The sequence below is a fragment of the Aptenodytes forsteri genome, unplaced genomic scaffold (assembly GCF_000699145.1).
Source record: "Aptenodytes forsteri isolate BGI_AS27 unplaced genomic scaffold, ASM69914v1 Scaffold55, whole genome shotgun sequence".
In the NCBI taxonomy this organism is placed as follows: domain Eukaryota; kingdom Metazoa; phylum Chordata; class Aves; order Sphenisciformes; family Spheniscidae; genus Aptenodytes; species Aptenodytes forsteri.
In genome coordinates, this window is record NW_008796063.1 from 10,679,237 (window position 1) to 10,699,603 (window position 20,367).

Here is a 20,367-nt window from a genome sequence, read left to right on the forward strand (position 1 = left end):
TCAACTCCCCCCCCCCCCCAAAAAAAAAAAACCCCCGTGGCTCCCTCTCCGGCTGCGCGGGAGATAACAATGGGGCGCTTTGTGCGGCTCTGCAGCTGCTGAAATTTGACTAGATCCAACTGAAGAAAACAGGAGCAGGTGGGTCAACAACGTGACCCTTTCGTTCCCAGCAGTATCAGTGTGCGCCGGGGCCGGAGGGACCGGGGCGGAGGTGAGCCCCGAGATTTAGCCCAGGCAATAAGGATGTGTTGGTTGGCGCTTTGAGGATGGGAGCTGCCTTTCTGAGATAGCCCCGATGCCTCTAAGTATCGTGGGGTTTGCTACCGTTTATAAAATGGGTTTCACTCCAAAAATGCTAGGATTGGGAAATGTCGCTGTACGTGATAAACTGGCACCGCTACAAGCGAGAGATCTTTGCTCCATTACCGGTGCTTTGATTCCCATATTGCCACTAGTTTCTCGGTTTGTGTGATGCTCCGTGGCTGCCACGCGGATGCTCCTAAAGCTCCCGATGCCCAGCGCCTGCCCTCCCCTCCCACAGCCCCAAAGCGGGGGATCGTTTGATTCCCCCTCTAGGTCCCCCCAGGTCATGGAGATGACTTCCTTCACCTCCATGTTTTTTCTGTGCTAGAACTGTCCTAAAAAGTGTCGAGGATGGGAATTTCTGCAGCTTGGAGGAGGGTTGGGTACGTGGTTCCCAGTATGTTTGGTGGAGATGGAGGATGCGGTTGTGTTGGGCTCCTTTGCCTGGCGCTGCCACAGCAGCACATACATCTCATCAACACTGCCCACTTGGCAGCAAGAAGAGGAGGATAAGGATAGGGAGAAAAATACTGTTATTACTTAACTGCACGGGTCAGCTAAGTACTGGTCGTTCCTCAAGTCTTCCCTGCCAAGGTATGATGACTTGGTTGATTCCTTGTCGATGTCACGGTGTGTTTGGGCTTTGTGAGCCTCGGAAGTGGTGCTAAAAGGTGGCAATGCTCAAACTTCAGCAGTGTTCAGCAGACACATGGTTACGGCCTCAAACCTGTCTAAGATTGCAAGGGATTTTGAGTCTGAGGCTTTTAAGGGGTAGCCGTGAACAACTGTTTGTAAGTCAGCAGTTGGAAATGCAAGGTTTCTGTTGATGGATCTTGTAACCTTGCTTTCTAATATCAACTTACAATATAGTGAATGTGAGATGGAGCAGAGCTCCCCCTTTCATGCTGTACTGTGGATACAGTTGTGATGTTCAACAACGTGTTCACGTCCTTGAATGTCTTAATGATTTAGCAGTAATTTTTAGTGGAAAACATGACACATGTAGCATCTCTGATAATCCTACCATCACAAGCGCTCGCATTGCTTATGGAGTAGGATCAAGCATCAAGGCTTAATTGTTTGCGCATGATGAAGCCTGTAAGAGGACTAACAAGTTACGGTCAGGATGAAATCCACGCTAAATGGGGAAGGGGAAAGCGGTGACAGCTTTGGCAGTGGGTTGGGAGCAGGAGGGGTCCAGGGCGAGGAGCTGCTTGGGGTTGGAAAGAAGATGGATGGAGGCTGGAGAAGGAGCTTCTGCTGCCGAGGGCAGGGTATGTGACTGTTTGGGTGATGTGTGCTAGTACGGAAAATTGATCTGCATGACCGCATTACCAGCTGTGGAGACTCAGTCCATCAGGAAGAGGGTTGTTAATAAATCAGAGGCTCTCCGTGCATATCTGCATCTTAAACTTGTTTTTTAGCAGGAACTTGCCGTGATCTGATATGAAGGTCAGTATCAGAGCAAAGTACAGCACAGCACTTCATCTGTGCCAGCAAATCTGCCCGTTGCCATCGATGGGTGCAAAGCAACCAGAGCTGGACAGGATTTAGCCGCAAGCTGAGGAGGTTTAGACGGAGACTTCTGAAACGGTGCTGTGACCGTAGTTTGTCCTTGGCTGCACTTGCAGTTAAACCCTGTTTGGTGCCGGCTTAGCTGCACCCGCTGCCAGCCCCCCTTGTCAGCAGCGGGTAATTTAAGAGGTTTCTCCCAACAGCTGGCAGCACTGTTTGCTCCGGTCCTCCCCTCCCACCGCGGCACTGAGCTGTCCCCCTCGCTGGCACGGTTTGCATCGGATTATGCTGTTGGACTCGCAGCCGGGTGGTGGTGGTGCCAGGATTCAAACTTGTCGCTTTGGAACAAGCAGCACAGGTGCAGGCTGAACTCATGATCCTTGGAGGCCAGCACATACCGGGAAGGCTTCGGCTTTGCTTTGGACACACGCGTGCTCATGCACGCGTCCCTGCGCGCTGGATGCGTGCTCGTATAACCCATTTAACGCGCAAGAAATGTGTCATGTGGGATCGCACGATCCTTTCGTGCCCCTTCCGTCCACGCACGCAAACACCTCCCTAGGAGTTTGGTTTAAAGATAAAATTTAAAAAAAAAAAAAGCCACTGTGTCCTGCTTGGTGAGAGGCGATGCTGCTCTCGAAGGGGAATGCATAGTAGGGATCTAAAGGCTGTTTGGAGATGTAGAGGCGTACGCCTTCCTGCTCAGCCATCCAGCGTGCATCCTATATGTCTGCAGGGGAACACAGTGATTAACATATGAAAACGCTGATAACAGTGGGATTCTTGTGCAGGCAGAAACGAAGGAGATATACTACCATTTTGGTGCCAGTTAGACCCATAACTGCTATTTGTGGCTGGGTTTAGCGACAATTAACCTTTCACATTTTGTATTAGCCATTGCTTTCCTGGTGCAGCTGCTTTTATAACAATATACTTTGCTTCTCCTCTCAGAAGCGCTAATTTTGGCAGTTGGGGTATCTGTTCTAGAAACAACAGGATGTATGGAGGGAGAATGGGGATTTTTTTAATAGCTGTTTGACGTATAATATTTTTGGAAAAAAACCAAAGCACGTTACATTTTGATTTAAAGGACCTTGTGCATATTAAGAAAAAGGAGGAGATTGCATGGCTGCTACTTCGAATATTTTAAAGCAAATTCAACGTAGTTTTGCTTGTGTGACAATGTCAAATCATGGGTTTTAAAAATCTCGACCTGGTGTGCAATCAGGTCTCTCAGACTGGAGCTGGAAGAAATTAATGCCTTTGATAGGTGTTTCCCTGCCTGTTTGGGCTGGGTGAAAGGAGGTGTTATGGACCAAACTTTGTTGCTGCCATTTGAAAACTAGGAAAGTGCCTGGGGGACTCTTGGGAAGGAACATGGCTACAGGTGACCCACAGGCACTATCTGGTTTAATTTATGTGGACATGTAGGTGGGAATACCAGCATCTTAAATGGCGCCAACGAGGTTGCTGAGTTTTCAGGAATTGTCCCCACTAGTGTGCCATTTAGTGTCTTTTTTTTAAATGGCTTCAGTGTGCAATTGTATTGCGCAGAAATATTTGAAAATAAGAGTGTGTAATTGGAGGTAGTAAGTTGGAGTAATTTGGTTTTGGCATCAGTATATTGTTACTTAAAAATGTAGTGGAGGTTGGACTTCACCTGTCAAAACAGAGCTGCTGTGCTCTGGCTCTTCCTGAATAATCATTTCAATATTTATACTCTATGTCATACTGGAAAAAGAAAATGCAAAATGCAGATTTGCCTGAAGTAGGTTATAGTCTGTCTTCTTCAAAGCAGGTAACAGGTTCATTCTGTGGTTACAAGGCCGTGCTTTGATCTCAGCTCCGCTGGTATTCAATCTAGAGTAATTTTGCCAAATCCAGCGATGTGTAAAACTGGCTTGATGGACGCTTTGGACTTTTTTCATTATGATTTTTCTTTACGATTAAAGATTCAAAGCTTCCAGTTGCACGTTAATGTTGATGATGAGCAAGACAATGTGATTTTAATCATCATCTTTTGAAGATTGAGACTGCCCCATTTCGGCACAAATCCAGTAAAGACAGTGGGACTGGTGGCAATGGCTCAGGCAGTCCCTGGTCTGCAGGAATCAGTAGCGGCACTGATCAGTTGTGTGCCTGGGCCACCATGCCAATTCCCAGGGCGCTTAAATCGCATTTTCCTTTGCTTTATAAAAGTTCTTATTCTTTTCTCTTGCTTCACGCTGCATAAAATAACCATGTAAACAACAAAAGTGTCCGTGTGTGCTCTTGGAGAAGAACAGCACAACCCAATGCACCGAACGTAGATCCACATCATTCACACTGTAGCTTAAAGCATCTGAATTCCCAGCGTGTGATGTGTGTGTTAGGAGTTGGTACTGACGTTCCCCCAAGTTAAATTCAGAAAGCATTACAGTTTTGTTTTTGTTTTGTTTTTCTTCTTGGGTGTTTAAAATTTGTGAAAGGATAACTTACAGGACTTGTACAATAACTCTTTTCTTTTTCATTTCTCACATGTTGGCACTACAGGATGGGAATCGCAGCTCCTGGAAACAGGGTTCCTGGGGATATTCCTCTGCCCTCTCTGGACCCTCTCCCGCCTGCCCCAGCACACGCCTCCTTCCAGCATCGTCATCTGGGGATTTCGGTGGCTGATTTTCAGGATCATGCTTGGAGCGGTAAGTGGGACTTCACGTTCTTGTCTTTTTGAGGTGACAGCAAAAGGAGGATCTCATCCTAGCAGAAAACCTGCCCCTGGACGGGGGGGGACACACATTGGAGTCCTCCGGTGTAGGAATTTTTCTGGTTACAAGGAAGGAGCATGTAGCAGGAAATGCTTCATGCTCCGGTTCGCAGAATCTTTCAACTTATTATTAGTGTTTATTTTAAGGAGGACAAACACAGGAGTAAGACTATCTGGGTTGATGTGTTGGTGCTGCTCTTGTGATTGGCTCTTGAAAAGGAATAAAAGTGAAGTTTGAGACTTGGGCATTGTGGCTTTTTGATAAGACGGTTGGGAATCCAGTGGGTAATTCCCAAGAACCAGGAGCTTTACCCTAAGTTATTTTCTTTGTGTGTGCTTTACTGAAATGTCATTCTCTGCTTCGTGTTTTCAAAGAGAACAATTGCTGCATTACTGTCCCAGTGCCAGTGGAAATTCCCAAGTAGCTTGTAAAAGAATCCATCAGGAACTGACACATCTTTGTTAAAATAAAGGTGTGGCAGGGGCGTTACCCTGTCATCTGGATCCACGTTTCGGACATTTCAAAATATCCCAAAACTTTAAGCTAAGGATCATCACCGTAGAAAGAGATTGCAGGCAGGTAGGACATTCCTGTGTCCATTTGCTCTGAAATCCTCCTCTCACCCCAGCTCTTGAAGTGCTTGAACCTGTAGTCGAGCTAAATAAGCTCTTAAATATCCTCCTGCTCTTAAAAAATAAATAAAATAAATAAAAGACAAACTTTTTTTGTGTTAACCTTAGCGTTACCTGTTTTCAGGTCTTCAGATCAAAGTCAACTTTGATCATGGAGAACGTGTTACTGTGGTAGATATTCTTGAAAAGCGTGTGCTGTATGCTTGTTGCACCAAAGGGCGGCTTCCCAGCCCACAACGGTTCAGCAAATTCAGCTTGAAAGAGCAGAAAATTTTGCTTTTTCATGTGTGTCGTGCAAGTGGTATTTCAAAACCCACTCTTAGATGTTGCATTCATTCCTTTGCCATAGCTATTGTGTGGCATTGCCAAATTTTGCTCAGCTTCCTAAAGCTGCAATTCTTGCTCATTATTAATCAAATAGATCTGGTCCTGCTGCGGGGCAATACAGATGGATAAAATGACTCCTGAAGGTCCGCTCCAGCACAGCTTTCTATGACACTGTACAGTATCTGCATGTGTAGATAATCCCATAGATTTTAATGCAACTGCTGGCTGAAAATATTTAGTCAGGGTTTACGGGACAAAGTCACCTTTGTAATGCTTTTAAAATGCCATAAGGCTTTCGGTTGGAGTTCAGGTGAACGGTACTGTTCTAGCATCCTACCGTACTGCTCCTGCCATACTCTGGGATGGAGGCTACTGGATGCATCCGTAATTGCAACTTTACTTTAAATGATAGAAATCCAGTCTTTTAGGAAGCCTGACTCTTGTAGAGAGAGGGTCTTGTTTGACCCTCCCCAGGATGAGAGCGGGAGATGGAGCTAATGGGAAGATCTCCGTGCTGGGCTGAACGCACAATGTCAGGACACCCATGGCAAACAAGCTGCTGTGGGTAGGTAGGTAAATGAAAAATTATTTAGGCTCTTGTGATCTGTTTCGTGGAGTCTTTTCCTGGGACAGCTGGGAAATTGCTATTAGAAAAAAAGCTGAAATGGTTCTTAGCAAAACTGCTGATAGGAAAGGAATCGAAATGGGAGCGTCTGCGGAACTTGGTGCTGTTCATGGGAAAATGATGTTGGAAGGGAAGTGTGGTGGCCAAGCAAAGTGCAGTGTATGGCTTTGGGAGAGAAAAATGGAAGATAATCCTTAAAAATGGCCTGCCTTAAACCAACAGACAGTTTGTACATCTGTGCGTGGGCTCTGTTGCAGCGTCAGAGTCCATAGCCTGGAGAAGCAGTCGGGGGGCTTCAGGGCTGGCACTGCAGCAGGCTCCTGCTGCACAGAGGCACTGTCTTCATAGCATCAGGGCTGGGTCTGTGACAGTACTTACTGCTCAGTGTCACTTCTGCACGAGATGGCCTGTTGACTTGCTGCTGGCTCTGTGCAGAGCTCCTTGGGGACAATAATTTGCAGTCCACGTGAACATTGTAGATGATGAAATGTGGGTCTCCATGCAGTTGATCCAACAGGTATGAAGGGTATGTTGTTGGTCTAGTGAGAACTGTTCTGTTGAAACTTTTTTGGATGAGAAATTAAGGGTGGTTTTGATATTAAATTTTCATAAGAAAGCGTCTGTTGTTCTTGATGTTTTCCCATTTCTCGTTTGGACATCACGTTGATTTGGTTAAAACTGAGATCTTTCAAAGTTGGCTGGAGAAGGTCCCAGTCACATCTACCCTCGAGCCGGCTGAAGCCGCGTGTCCCCGAGCCGTGGGATGGGTGTGGGGAAGTCACAGTCCCGAGGGCAGCTGCTCTCCACCTGAGGAAGAATTTCTACAAGTTTAAAGCAGCGCTTAAAACTTAACACACCAGCCACTATTGAGGCATGGTTTTTACAGTAGTTTTCAAGTATTTTAAGCAACTGTTTAGGGAACACAGTTGAAGGCTGCTAACCTGCCAGAAATATCCATCCATGTTTTATTACAAATTAAATTTCCTGTCCTCTCCTTTAAGCACAGAATGATAAGCACTTTAGTAGCTGGCCCGCGTGGTTTCTTCATTATATTTTTGAGGGCAGCAAAGGTCTAAGTTGTTAAAGGTTTGTGAGTGTGGTAACACAGCACTGGCTGGCCTTTAACGACAGCCATGGGGACCCGTGTGGGTGACCCGAGGGGTACCAGTCTCTGCAGGACTCCTGTGCAGTGATTCAAGAGGAGCTGAGAGTCTTCCCTGTCTTGCTGGATTAGATCCATGAGGTGACCTGTTAATCCTCTGACCTGGTGAAGTCCAAGATGCAAGTTACCTTAAATGCAAGTTGGACTTTGCTTTGACTGCAGGGCTTGGGGGGGCATGGTTGTGTGTGTGTGTGTGTGTGGGTTGGGTTTTTGAGGTGGGTTTTTTCGTTTGTTTTTTTCAGGAACCTCATTGTGAATGTATTATTTGGGCCATTTATCACCAATGACATTTTCAGCAAATGTCAGCATAGCTCCTTCGTCCCCGATGGATGGAGGCTGACTCCTGTGGTCTTTATGCTTCTCAGCTTCTGAAATGCTTCTTCTTAGTCGTGATGCTGATTATAGAAAGAATCGACAGTCCATGACACCAAGTGTAGGGAAACACAGATAATGTTCTTATCAAATTATACAATCACGAAGTTTGCATCCTGCTTTCCTTTTAAAATGGGAGTCTGACTCTGAGCTTTGCTCTGTTCCTGCTAATTTGTAATATATATTCTGAATTATGGGACAGGTTGGATATAAAAGAAAACCGTGCTCACGAAACATCTTTGTTACTGTTATCTCTGTACTGCTTCTCGGTTTTATCTGGAGAGTAATAACTCTCCCGTTATTTTAGGGAGAGCCCTCTGTAGAAGAGATGCCGCCCCTCGAGTCCCTTGTCTGTCTGGGTTACTGATATGTAAGTAACAGGCATGGGAGAGGAAAACATGGAAAGGTCATTAAGTGGGGATCTATACAAGCAAGTGGAAATCGGTGATTGATGGTATCTTTAATGTTTTGGGGCCTAAACACGTGTACGTTTCCTTCTTGGCCGGGGTAATGACACTTGCAGGCACCGGGAAGCGAGTTTAATGCGTGAAACCGAAGTCTCCTCCTGGAGCGCAGGTGCATCTGCTCACAGGCCATCTTTGATTTCTTCCCTAATCTGGGCAGGAGCTGAAGCACGTGCACAAATGTGGGCTGAAGGAAGTTTTTTCCCAGGGGTGGGATTGGCAGTCGTTATGTCTCAGGCAGAAAGAAAGTTTGACTTTCCCTGCACGGTTCTCCGGGGACTCTTCTAGCTGGTTGGGGTAAGGCTTTCCTTGTAAAATGCCATCCTCCAAGCAAACGGCATTCCCTCGGGTCAGCTTGGTTTTTCTCACCTTGTGCTGGATGTTAGGTGAGCAGTGCCACGTGCGGGTTTGAAACACACTTTAGATGGGCAAGCTTGTCTCTCTTTTGCAATGTGATGGCTCCCAGTGAAGACTTCAGGTTCTTACCCCGTAGCTCTCCTGTTTTCTGCAGTCGGTTCCTGTATCATGAACAGTACATGGGGGTTGATGTCACTTGTCAGCCCCTTTTTCTTCCATTGAGCGTATCATATTTGGGAACCTTTTCCATGCGGAGCTGTAGCAACCAGAGACTTTGCACTGAAGCACTCGGAATTCCTACCAAAATGAATGCTGATGTGCCGATACCCATTGCAGCCCCTCTTGCATCAGCCTGGGAAGGAACAGAGGATCAAGCCCAGTAGCTGCTGGATACAAAATAAACCTGACTGTAAAGGAGGGAGGCTGAACCTAAAGGATGTTATTTCCTAACCTGAATTGGCATGATTGTTACTATCCGTCTCCCCAGAGCACATTAACCATCCTCTCAAAACCTTCCCATATCCTATCACCCCACACGCTTGTTTACAACCTCCTGGTTAAGGAGCACTGGAGCAGCAATACGTCTTTGTACTTTCTACCACGTAAACCATAGAAACCCACAGAGCTGGTGGAAGACATCTGAGCAGCTCATGAAGCTCACGAATGCACTGTGCCTGCTCCCTTGCTTTGCTGCTGCCTTTTCTTCTGTGTCTCCCTATTAACCTCTCTCCTGCTCAGGAGGTGACTGTTGCTCCTGACACTCAGCAGCATCCCCAGCACGGTCCTGTTTTCTCCTCTCTTAGTCTTAACCAGGTGTCTGCTGCTGAAGCACGTGAGCACCGTCGTCCAGCTCCGGACTGGTGTAAGGGAGCCTTGCTGTTTCCTGGCTAATCCTCCCCCCCAAAAAAATCATGTCTAGGCCTTGTTTTATTGTGCATGCCTTCCCTGGGGGCTGGCTGGGCTTTCTTAGGGGAGATACAGCATGTGACAAGTAAAATAACCCCGGCTGCGTACTTGCAGGAGGCGAGGAGCACAGGCAGTCTCTGCTTCTGGGGTTTGATTGGCAGCAAGTGCTGGGCTGATCTCAAATATTGCTGACTTTTTAAAAGGCATAATTATGTGATTCAATCTATATGTTTGATGTTCCTAATAATCCATTAGTGCAGGATGTAAAGACGGATGCTTCTTAGGAACATGCAGAGGCAACAGAATAGCGGTCCCTTTGTGTGAGCGAGCAGCTTGTTAGGAAATAAGTGATGCAAACAGACGTTTATGGGGCTGATTTGCCTCAGAAGTGCTCGGTGACTTGATGTCTTTGTCGTTTTGCTTACGACTCTCTGTCACTCTGATTTCTTGAAGCTTGGAAGATGTAAAGTGTTGTTTTGTGTTTCCACAAGAATCAAGAGGTGGGTAAGCAAAGGTGCGTGCTCAGCCCGTCAGACATTAACCAAGGACGTTAACCAAACCGGGGTGACTTGCCGAAAGGAGCAGCCCGTGCTGTCAGTAAGGTGCTTTGCTCGGCAGTGTTGCCTGGTGGTAATTAGGTGTTTTGACATCTGCAACTACCTGGGGAGACATCGAAGGCACGATGCTGTGCTCTCAAAGCCTCGGCCCTCTCTCAAGTATATATATATATTTTTCAGCAGACAGAGTTTGTTTTCCAGCTGCTCCGTTCCCTGTAGAGCTGTTGTTGGACTTGGTGCATTTGATGGGTTTAAGGACGGTGGGGCTGTCTGCGTGCTGCTGGCCCAGCTCCCCGGTCTGGGTCAGCCTCTTCTCTGAGCCCCTCGCTGCAGGCTGGGGGTCCTGAGGGGTTCTCGGCTCCTGGCAGCCATTTAGTCAAACCGCAGATCTTTATAATCGCCTGATCCCCAGTAATGGGACTCGTTGGAGGAGTAGCTGTGCTTCCCCGGTTCGGTGGAACAGCATCTCCCCTGCATCTTGTGGATTTTCAAAGCCAAGTCACATTTGTGCTGTCTGGGCTTCGTGCTCTGGCCGGGCTGTTGGAGGGAGCTTCTGGTTTAATTGCCAGGGCTATGATCATACGCTGCACTAGGTGAGGCCGTGGGCTTTACCCCTGAGATGGGCAAGTTTCTGTTTTGCTTTTGGGTTTTTTTGTGACGGGCAGCAGCATTGCTCATGAGAAAATATAATTTGCAGCTAATGCCCCATTCAGCAAATGTTAGTCCCATTCTGTTTTTGCAAAAGACTTGAAAGTAGATGACAACTTTGTCGAGTTCATATATTCTGTGTAATTAACTGCTGCGGGCGAAAACCATGTGCTGGGGGAATCCAAATACCTGCCCCACTTGTGTTGGGGGCAGGCTGGGGAGTAGCTGTGAGCTGATGAATTGCTAACACCGTGTTGCTGAAACTTCGTAGTAGCTCTTTGGATCCTGAAAGTCGTTAGTGATTGCACACGTAAACCATAAAATACAGTTTCTGTTTCTTCATTAGCTGAGTGTCTAAGAAACATTGCGTACATACTTGCTCAGAAATGTGAGAATTTGGTTTTCATCAACACCTGTGTGCGTAACTATAGTAACACTGATAAAACTTAGTAACTGAAAAAACACGTGTAAAGGGATAGAAGTACGGGAACGTGATTTAACTAGATTTTGGGAAGAACCCTAGACAAGGTTCATCCTGTCAAGCCCCCTGCAGCCAGCCTCGGTGGGTAAGGGGTAGCAGTGCTGGGTGTCGGGGGCATCTCCTGATTTCTCTGCCGTGGGGTTTTCCTGTGTTGCATGAGCTTTAACACCCCCCCGTCCGGCTTGCGGTGCGATGCCACGCCGTGCTGCGGAGGAGCTCAGGCTGCATCTTGGCGTGCATCGAGCCGCCGTGGGGTTTTCCTGCGTTGCATGAGCTTTAACACCCCCCCATCCGGCTTGCGGTGTGATGCCACGCCGTGCTGCGGAATTGCTCAGGCTGCATCTTGGCGTGCATCGAGCTGAATCTTGACTTGCAAAGGCTGATGCTTCTGACCGTAGACATGACTTTGATGATTTCCTCACTGATTATTCCCAAGGGCTGCCTCTGCTTGTTACACACAGCTCCTCCAGTCTCACACCAGAGGGGTTTTTTTGACAAGAGGCAGTTTAATGTGGGATTGTTCCCTCCTACCAGCACATCTTTCTGTCGATAAAGCAGATATAAACAGGGTGTGTAATGAGTTCAGGTCTAACTCTTGGAATAGCATTGCCTCTCCCAACTGGAGCTGGTGAAGTATGGCGGTTAACAGTGGGACAGGTCAAGGACTTACCAGGCCAAAAAAGCAAACCAAGCAGTGCCAACTGGAGGGTGAAGTATGGCGGTTAACAGTGGGACAGGTCAAGGACTTACCAGGCCAAAAAAGCAAACCAAGCAGTGAGTCCCCTGTAAAAACTGTCCCACTGCTGGGGACAGAAAATATGACTTAGGGACTGCGATGGGGAAACAGGTCCCGAACTGAGCCAGGGCAGAAACTGGGACGAGCGCAGGCAGAGCAGGAGCAAGGACGTGGGAGCCCCATGTGCAGCAAAGGATGCTGTGCCAGTCCGAGCGAGGTGCCAGGGCCCTTTCCCACTTGGGCAGGTTTTTTGAGCTTGGTGCTGCCAAAATTGTGCACAGCCAGGTTCAGGCCGGCCCAGCTCCGTGCCAAGATCTGTCCTCGCATCGTTACATCTTTGGCTTAACTGGGGAGAGTGTTGAATAGCAGGCAGCTTTGAGTAGAGGAGACATGAGTGGTTTTTATGGGGGTGCGTGATAGCGTTTGCACGTGTGCTGTCTCTCCCGCTCCGTGTTACTTCAGGTTTGGAGATATTCAAAGTATGCATGAAGGTTTTTAATGAGTGTGTATCAGCCGTGCATGGCCTGGATTGCTGCCACAGACGAAGTTAGCGGGGAAAGTCATGCGAGGGAACCCTGCCTGGAAGCGTGAGCTGCTGCTGTTTTACTGCAGCTCTGTGCGGCTGCAACTGTGCAGCTGGCACTTGGAGGGCTGGTGCTAAAAGCAGCATGGAAATGTCATTATCCGTTTGCGGCTGGTGTTCCTCCTGTAAAACATGAGGCACACGAAATGCTTTTAGGTCAGGTTGGACTCAAGGGCAACGAGAAGCAAGAGTTGAGACTGAGTTTTCTTGCACCAGAGCGAATGCGAGTGTTTGCTGCTTGCACATGGCATACGGCCGCAATGCTGTCGGGTGTTAGTGGTCCCTCTGGAAGCGCCCAACAGTGACGGTGTGCTTCGATTTATGTGGCTTTTCATCATCTCCATTTAAAGCCAACTCCTGCGCCTCTTTCCTCCCTGCCTTTCTCTTTGTGGGACACAAACGTGGAGCCTGGCAGTTCCCTGTGTTACACACAGCCAAGGGCTGGTGGTTGCTGTGCTGATAACAGGGATCCCGTCCCAACGCATGCTCTGAACAAGGGAGGTGTCACTGGGAATATCTGTCAGAAACGGTGATCAAGGAGGTTAAACGCCTCGAGATTCCCACTCTCTTGTTCCTGCAAGCCTGCTGCGTCCCCGTTTCATGGCAGCGTAGACACATATACAAATGAAGCTGTACACGTGCAACACGGCTTGTTTGGACTATTAATGCAGAGATGGTCATTTCTCAAGGGTTTCCAGTAAGCACTTTATTTGCATCAGGAGGGGTTTGCAATGCCCCGTTAGCAGAGAGCAGGCAGCGCTGCTGAGATGTGTACGTTAGTCAAAGGACTAGGTAGGTGATGTTTGCCAGCTTGATGATGTCATGTTCTGTACAAATAATTATCACTACTGGAGATGCAATGGGGAGGTGGAGGGGATTCAAGCGCTGGGGGTGTAACAGCACGTTGGGAAACTGGAAGTAAATAGGGAATTAAGGTGGAGCTGTGTCTTGCAAAGGATCGCAGACATATGGAATAAGTTACCGGGGAAGGTGGCTGGAGCAGAGAGCATAAGTGAGTCTGAGACATCTTGATTAGTTTCTGGAGGAAAGGATTGAAGAGCGTAGTGAAAAAGCAGGGAAACAGGATTTAAAGCACATTACCACTTTAATTTAAAAGTGCCCAAAGCAAGGAAATTCAGATTTAAAGCTGCCAATCTATCACTGGCTGATGCAGGTGTTGGGGTTGGGAGGACTCCGCGGGGTCTGTGTGCAGATGGGTCCGTGCCCTGCAGGCTCCGCTCCCCGGCCGGGGCAGTGAGCTTGGGCAGCTTAAGCCAAAGCCTCATGCTTGCCCCAAGAATTAGATCCTTTAATATGTGTTTTATGTAATAATATAATAATTATATTTATAATAGATATGTATTTTTATATAATAATATTATAATAATCTGCTGTGTGTGCAGTGTCCTTGACGTCTTCCTTGTGCGATGCCCTTAAAACTGTTGCAGGGGCTGCTCCCCGCTCGCCAGGCTGGTGGCACACCAGGAGCCGGGGACGGGGTCACCCAGGGAAGGGGGTTTTTCTCCCCCTTGTCTTCATGCATTTGCGAGCCCTTCCCGGGGAGTCGCTCCCCCCGCTCTTCCTTAGGCAGGGTACGTCACGCGGAAGGTCCTGAGGGCCACAGGGGGAATTTAGGGAAACTCAAGTGCATCTTTTCAAGTTGTGATTTGTGACTTGGCGGTCCCTCCCCTCGGTTTACTTTTTGTAAACAAAATTTCTCTTCCCCCCCCCTCCCCACTTTCCAGATTTCCCTTTCTGAATGTAACTACAGACTGAACCCCCCGAAGTCTGAGCTCTGCCTCTCTGAGCTGTTCAAGTACATCCTTGGAAGAAGCCGCTGCAGAACAGAGGAGTCCCGGAGCATTTTTTGGCAGGCAGAGACTTAGAAAATAATTTAAATCCTCTGGCATTTCAAGTCTACACAAAAGATATGTTTCCCCTTTTACAGGAGAAAAATAGGTCATTTGAAGTGGTAGTCTTGGGAAAGAAATAGTGCAAAAAGATTTATAATAATTAGCAATAAATTCTCATCCACTAAATTCTCATCATTGTTTCCCGGTAAATGTTGTCCATCTTTCGCACAGAGATGGATTTTCACAGAGAAAGGATCAATTATTTGGATATCATTAGATATTTAATCTCTTTTTAAATTATTTTTACTTTTCTTTACTATTAGAGAAAATGTTTCTTTTAACCAACTGAAGCGAATTATTTTAGAAACTAGTGGTTCATGTTAAACTCTTCATTTTTCTTGTTTTGTTTTTGCTTGGATTCTGTTAAAAGTGTCATAACGTGGGTGGCATTTTAAAGGTTACTGGAAAGGGTGGGGATGTGATTAGCTAATAAGGGAGATGAAGTTTCTGGCAAAAATAATGAAGACTTTGAAGGAAACAGAATCTGGATGCCTGTAGTAAAATTGCATTAGATGTAATGAAATAAAAGTTGGGATTTAGGCGATCTCTGTAAATATAAAAAAGAAGAAGAAGAATCAAACGGATGTAGTTGTCATTTCAGTGACAAGCGTGCCCTGATCCTGGGCATTATGGCTCTGAAATTGAGAATAATTATTCTAATTTGTTTTATTACATTAGCGTGGGTAGGAGGGAAGAAAGGGAGCTTTCTTTTATGGCTTTCTCATTATTCATAGGCGAGCACGGTGGGGCCAGGCTCCCGACTCCCGCGCCGGGGCTTCATGGGAATTTTTGGAAAATGATGTCTGCAATGTTCTGACCTTTGCCGTCCCAGCTGCAGCCCTCCTCCTCTCTGCAGGGATCCCACACTTGACTCCTTAGCAACCTCCTTTGTGCCTCTGATCTCTCTCCATTTGTCTAGTAATAGCCCTTGGCAGGAAGACTTGTTGTTCCTTCGGTGGCTGTAAAAGGCAGGGAGCCGCTAATGCCAAGTACTTTTCAAAATCCCTTTCACCCACTCCTTGCAGCGCGTCTTCAAAGTCAATCAGATGCTGGTGCAGTCATGGTGGCTTCTCAAAGGGTCTTTCTGGTAGCTGAGGGAAAAACCAGCAACAAACAAAACAAAACAAAAATCAACACCAGTGACTTCTCTTTCAGAAAAGTGTTTTCCAGTCGGTCGAGTTGAGGTGCTTTGCAGTTGCCTTTCGTGGTGACTCCAGTTTAGCTTTTGCGCTGGGCCAACCTGCGCCCGTTGCAGCAGAATCTAGATGTTCACCTCTTCTGCGGGTGGGACCTGTCCTGTGGGCTTACGGTCCTGGGGCCATCTCAGAGCCCGTCCCTGCCTGTGCGGGAGGGTGCCAGGCAGGTAGGGTTTGTTCACCTGGAGGTGGGTTGTTCCAGAGAATCTGGAGCCTGGTCCTGTATTCTGCTAATGTTGGACCAGAACTGATGTTCTGCAGATGATGGGGAAGTGCCATCATCTTGGCGCAGGCTTGGACCTGAATAGGGCTGACTGTGGGCTTTGAACCGATGCGCAAGGTACAGAATAAAGCTATTTAAACGGCAGTGTCATCTGATAAGCGTAAGCTTGTCATTCTCTGGCTAAGGAAGAGGTATTCTAGCCCATTGTTTCTCTCTCTTTGCGTGGAAGAAGCAGGAGAGATTTGAATTACCAGCTGTTCATTTAATGAGAGGTTTGTATGAACATCAGGTACAGCTCTTCTTAAAGCCTTTAGTTTGCTGCTGTCAGAGCTGTAGAAAAAAGTTTCCAAAAAGCCTGCTACCTGTGTCACGTCTTCCCTGCGTGACATTTCTAAAAGAAAGGAATAAGACACCCCTGTGCAGCACAGGCGATCCAGATCGTCCTACCTGCGCCGCAGAGCTTGAACCCTCCAGCAGAGCCTGCAGGTGGGAGACGGGGCTTCACGCGGAGGGTCTGCATAGGTCTGGCCCAAATCCAGCCTCTGCCGCCAGCACGGTTCGTGGCAAGCCCTGCGCCAGAGCACTCTGCAGTTGAAGATTTGGGCTGATAAATTATGCAAATATTTAAAAGTATGCAAACAATTTCGATAGCCGTAACGCGAGCCTTGAGGCATAAAAGGACCATAGAAAATGTATTGAATTTGAAAAAAGCTAGAGCCCTTGCTGGTCTTGGGAATTAAATATTTTTCTGTTATGAGGTGCATTGGAAAAAAAAAAAGCATAAAACAATGTCGTGGAGTTCAGAGTCTGTTTTACAGGTCCAGCAGAGGGACTGTACCGCTGCTGTCTGTTGCTGCGGTAGTGTTGCACCCGTCAAGCATCTTTCCCCTGGCGAATGCAGCGTTTAAGCATGATATTCATTACTGAAGTTGAAATAAAATCCGGAAATCTTTCAAGATTTATCCTTTCAAATGCAGAAGAAAGCTGGAGCCAGGCGGGCAGCGAGCGGGCTGAGCAACCTGGTGCATAACAGCAGGAAAAGTCGGAAGTGCTTTAGTATTTCTGTTGTGGTCTAAAGGCATCGTGTCCGGTCCCATGGATTTGAGTGCTTCAGGTGCCGGGGTCTGGCGTGACTGAGGAGCAGCGTAGCTGGCTGTCCCCTTACAGCCCTGTCCTCTAGTCCTTAAACAATTTTTTTCTTTTTAATTTTAACTTTGTAAAGCTCCTTCCTCTTCCATGAACTTGGGGTCTAAGTTACAGCTGGTTTGTCTTTAAAATACGCTGGTATATATTTGGCTTTCAAAAGATGTTGAAACCACTTCTTCTGTGGGGAGCAGAGGCTGGCGGGTGGCTGAGTGCGGGAAGTGCAAGGCACCGTTTGGGATTTTCTCTGGGAGTGTTTCATATTCATATTATGAGAAAAATTAAAATCTAGAATTTAGGATTGTCCATCACTGAGATTTTTTTTCTTTTTCGCCCATCTTTTGTATTGTGAAGACACAGAAAGAAGGTCTCTAAATTGACTCTGAATTTATAACGCTGGTGCCCTGTACCCCACCCTTCTCTCCAGAGCCGGTATCAATAGGGGTTTTGCAGACATAGCTTGAGTCACCAGGCTTTTTCTCGGCTTCCCGTGCTATTGGCCTGTCTGTACCATTTTTTTCAGAATTAATTTTGGGCTGAAAAAGTCTCAAAGAGTGCTTTGTTCCTCCTTGACACTCACTCCAGGGGAAAAAAAAAAAGAAAAAGAAAAAGAAAAAAACCGTGGAAAATCTGACATCTGCATTGTAGAGAAAAATCAATAGATAGGGAGGAATATAATTATCCCCCACTCCTGAAAGAATTTTTAAGATATTTTTTGTAGCAGTGACTCATATCGGCTTAGAGCTTGAATGACATTTTAATTATTTAGGCTTTTTTTCATTTTGATTCACCAAAGTACAGCAGCCTGAAAGGGGTACAGTTGGGCAGAGCAATCTGCGTAAGATGAAAGGGAAGGATTTGGGGTGTCGGAGTTCAGCCGCTTCCCTCCCTTCGAGCGGCATCGGAGCGGGAGCTGCGTGGCTCAGGGGCGTGCAGAGCAAGATGCTGCACCGCTCCACAGCGACGGGTGATGGATCACCCCTGGGCCTGTGAATCATGTTTGCTGGCATCGAGTAAATAAGGAAACAGTTTTATCTTCTTTGGAGATGTTTTGCTCCTTAGGCGAAGCGTAAAATCCTTACGGAGTTGTCTGTGAGAGTGCATCCGTGGCGGCTCTTGAACTGATACTTGTGCTGGGGCTTGATCTTTTGTGGAAGGGGGGTCAGGGATGAAAGTGGGGCTGGCGGAGTTGATGGCGGAGAGGGAGCAAGGGCAATGCCGTGGATTTTGTTTGGGTGTAGGCAGGTTTAATTAGAAGGGGATCAGCTGATTAGAAAGGCAATTGAAAGGAGAGGGAACACAGGAGGGAAGGAGAGAAAGAGAGGTCTGAAGTAAAGCTGGATGAGAAAGACTGTGGCCAGCACCCATCTGCGTGGGGCAGAGATGGGGTGAGAGCTTAGCAGGAGATCTGGCAGGGCTGGACGTGCCAGTTAGACCCACATGGACCTTCCCCGGAGGATGCTCCCCCTTGTCTCCGTTGGGGTGGCTGAGCTGCATCCAGGTGGGATGACAGCCTTGGGTTGTGCAGTGGGCAGCTGGGTGGAGGACCCTCAGAGGGGGGAGGTTGGAGATGGGTTTCTGTGATTTTCATTGTCCGTGGTGGCTGTGACGTGGACACGGTGGAAGGAATCCTCTCCACCTGTCCTGGGATGGACCCGCACGGTTCCCACGCTGTGAGCCTTCTGCAGATCCAGAAGGTCTGGGGCAGGTCCTGGGGGTCCAGGGAGGGTTCTGCTTACGGAGCCTCTGCCAGTGGTAGCAGGGACCAGGCAGTCATCACAACCCAGTGTTTTGCTTAATTCTAATGGCAGGAGCTAGGCATGATACAATAAAAAGGAGCAGTGTCCAGATGTGCTCCTCTCACCGAAAAAATGCAGTAGAAAAGCAAGGACCCGTTCTCTTCACATATTCATCCTCTCTGTGATTTGAGAAGGCGACCCCCAGCATGTCACAGTGCAAATTCAGGTTTCGGTACCCTAAAACCAAACAGTGAGGTGCCTTTGGAGGATGCAGCCGGCAGTTGCAGGGCTCGCATCCCTCTTCGGTTCTGCCTTCCAGTCCTGTGTTACGTTCCCTGTGCCACCGCATGCTGTGGCCTTATGTTTGGGATTTCTGCCACGGTTTAATCAAACTCATGAAATGTAGAAATCAAAAGCTGTTGGTAAACTTTCTCTCTATGGCTTAATTTCCCCTGAAATCCCTTTTGTTGGATACTCTTTCAGTGATGGGGAAAGAGAGGGGGCATGTGAGGTTACTCAATCAAGCGAGACTGGAATTGATTCAGTGGGAGTGAAGGGGTGATTTTGATTTCCACCCCCAAAGTCCCCTGGCCGCCAGTTGGCAAACCTTGCAAATGTATTCAACAATCTACTGCATTTGAAAGATAATTTATTAGTCATAAATAGCTAGTTTTCAGCAGGCTGAGTTTTATAAATCGGGCTGGTTTGGTGCCTTGCTGGCTGGGTCAAGTCCTGCAGCAGGCAGGCAGGAGGATGAATTTTCGCAGTGTGGGTTTTGCTAAGAGTTTGCTGGGAAATATATATATTTTTTTTTCCTCTGGTTCCTTGTGGATCTGCTCAAGTGACCGCGTGGTCATCTTTCCTTTAACACTGTAGTAAGCTATCAAAGCTAGTGATGATGCTGGAGGCAAAATAGGGTCTTGTTCCACATAGCTGAAATCTTGTCTATGCCCAACAAGTAAAATAAAAGTACAGTGACAAAGTCATCCGTGACACCTGTGGTGTATCCCGGGTGCGCATCAGCTGAATTTGGGAAATGCTATTTATACGTGACCGTGAACGCATGGCGCAGAGCAGGGCTGGTGGATGGGAAGTGCATGGGGGCTGAGCGAGGACGGCAGAGTGGCTCTGGTGATTAAAACCAGGCATTTTATTGAACACCATTAAAATAAAATTTAAAAAAAAAAAAAGGTCCTAAATATAATTTTCCTTCCCCTGTGAAAAATGCTGGTGAATTTAATGCACTTTAATTGTGAGAGCCTGGGAGCCCCGGAGGTTGGTGTTTTCGAAGTACAAGCAGGTGCTGCATCTCCATCCTCCCCTGCGCTCCCCAGCCGTGCCCTAAAGGGAGCAAACTTAGTAGGGGAGAAGGTATTGGGCACATATTTCATTCTGGATGCTAATTCAATCCAGGGTTAACATTTTATAGTTCTCATGCGGACAGCAGCGCGAGGAGATTTCTGAGCGTGCAGAATGGCCTGGAGCCGCGGTCAGCTGTAAATTAATATGACAAAGATCTCAACTTTCCCCTTCCCCAGGCCAGGCTTTCTTATTACTGGAAGGGGCTTGTGCGCACATTCTGGCTGCCACGAGCTCGGCCGAAATGATCAAACCCCGGTGTCTTTGTAGCCACCATCCCATCAGTATGAATTTAATAATTCTGGTTAGAGCTGGATTCAAAGCAAGGCCACGGAGGTGAAAGGGCAATTGCTAGTTCACTTAGCCACCTGTTTCCTTC

General features: G+C 47.4%; 1 protein-coding gene across 1 annotated transcript in view; it reads left to right on the forward strand.

Annotated features, from left to right (window-relative positions):
* LOC103905026 (lipase maturation factor 1-like) overlaps nucleotides 1–20,367 on the forward strand; it is a 73,542-nt gene that overhangs the window by 46,316 nt on the left and 6,859 nt on the right. Inside the window, exon 3 of the mRNA XM_019473954.1 lies at nucleotides 4,351–4,499. Coding sequence (XP_019329499.1) covers nucleotides 4,351–4,499 — 149 coding nt within the window. The remainder of the gene's footprint in view (nucleotides 1–4,350; nucleotides 4,500–20,367) is intronic.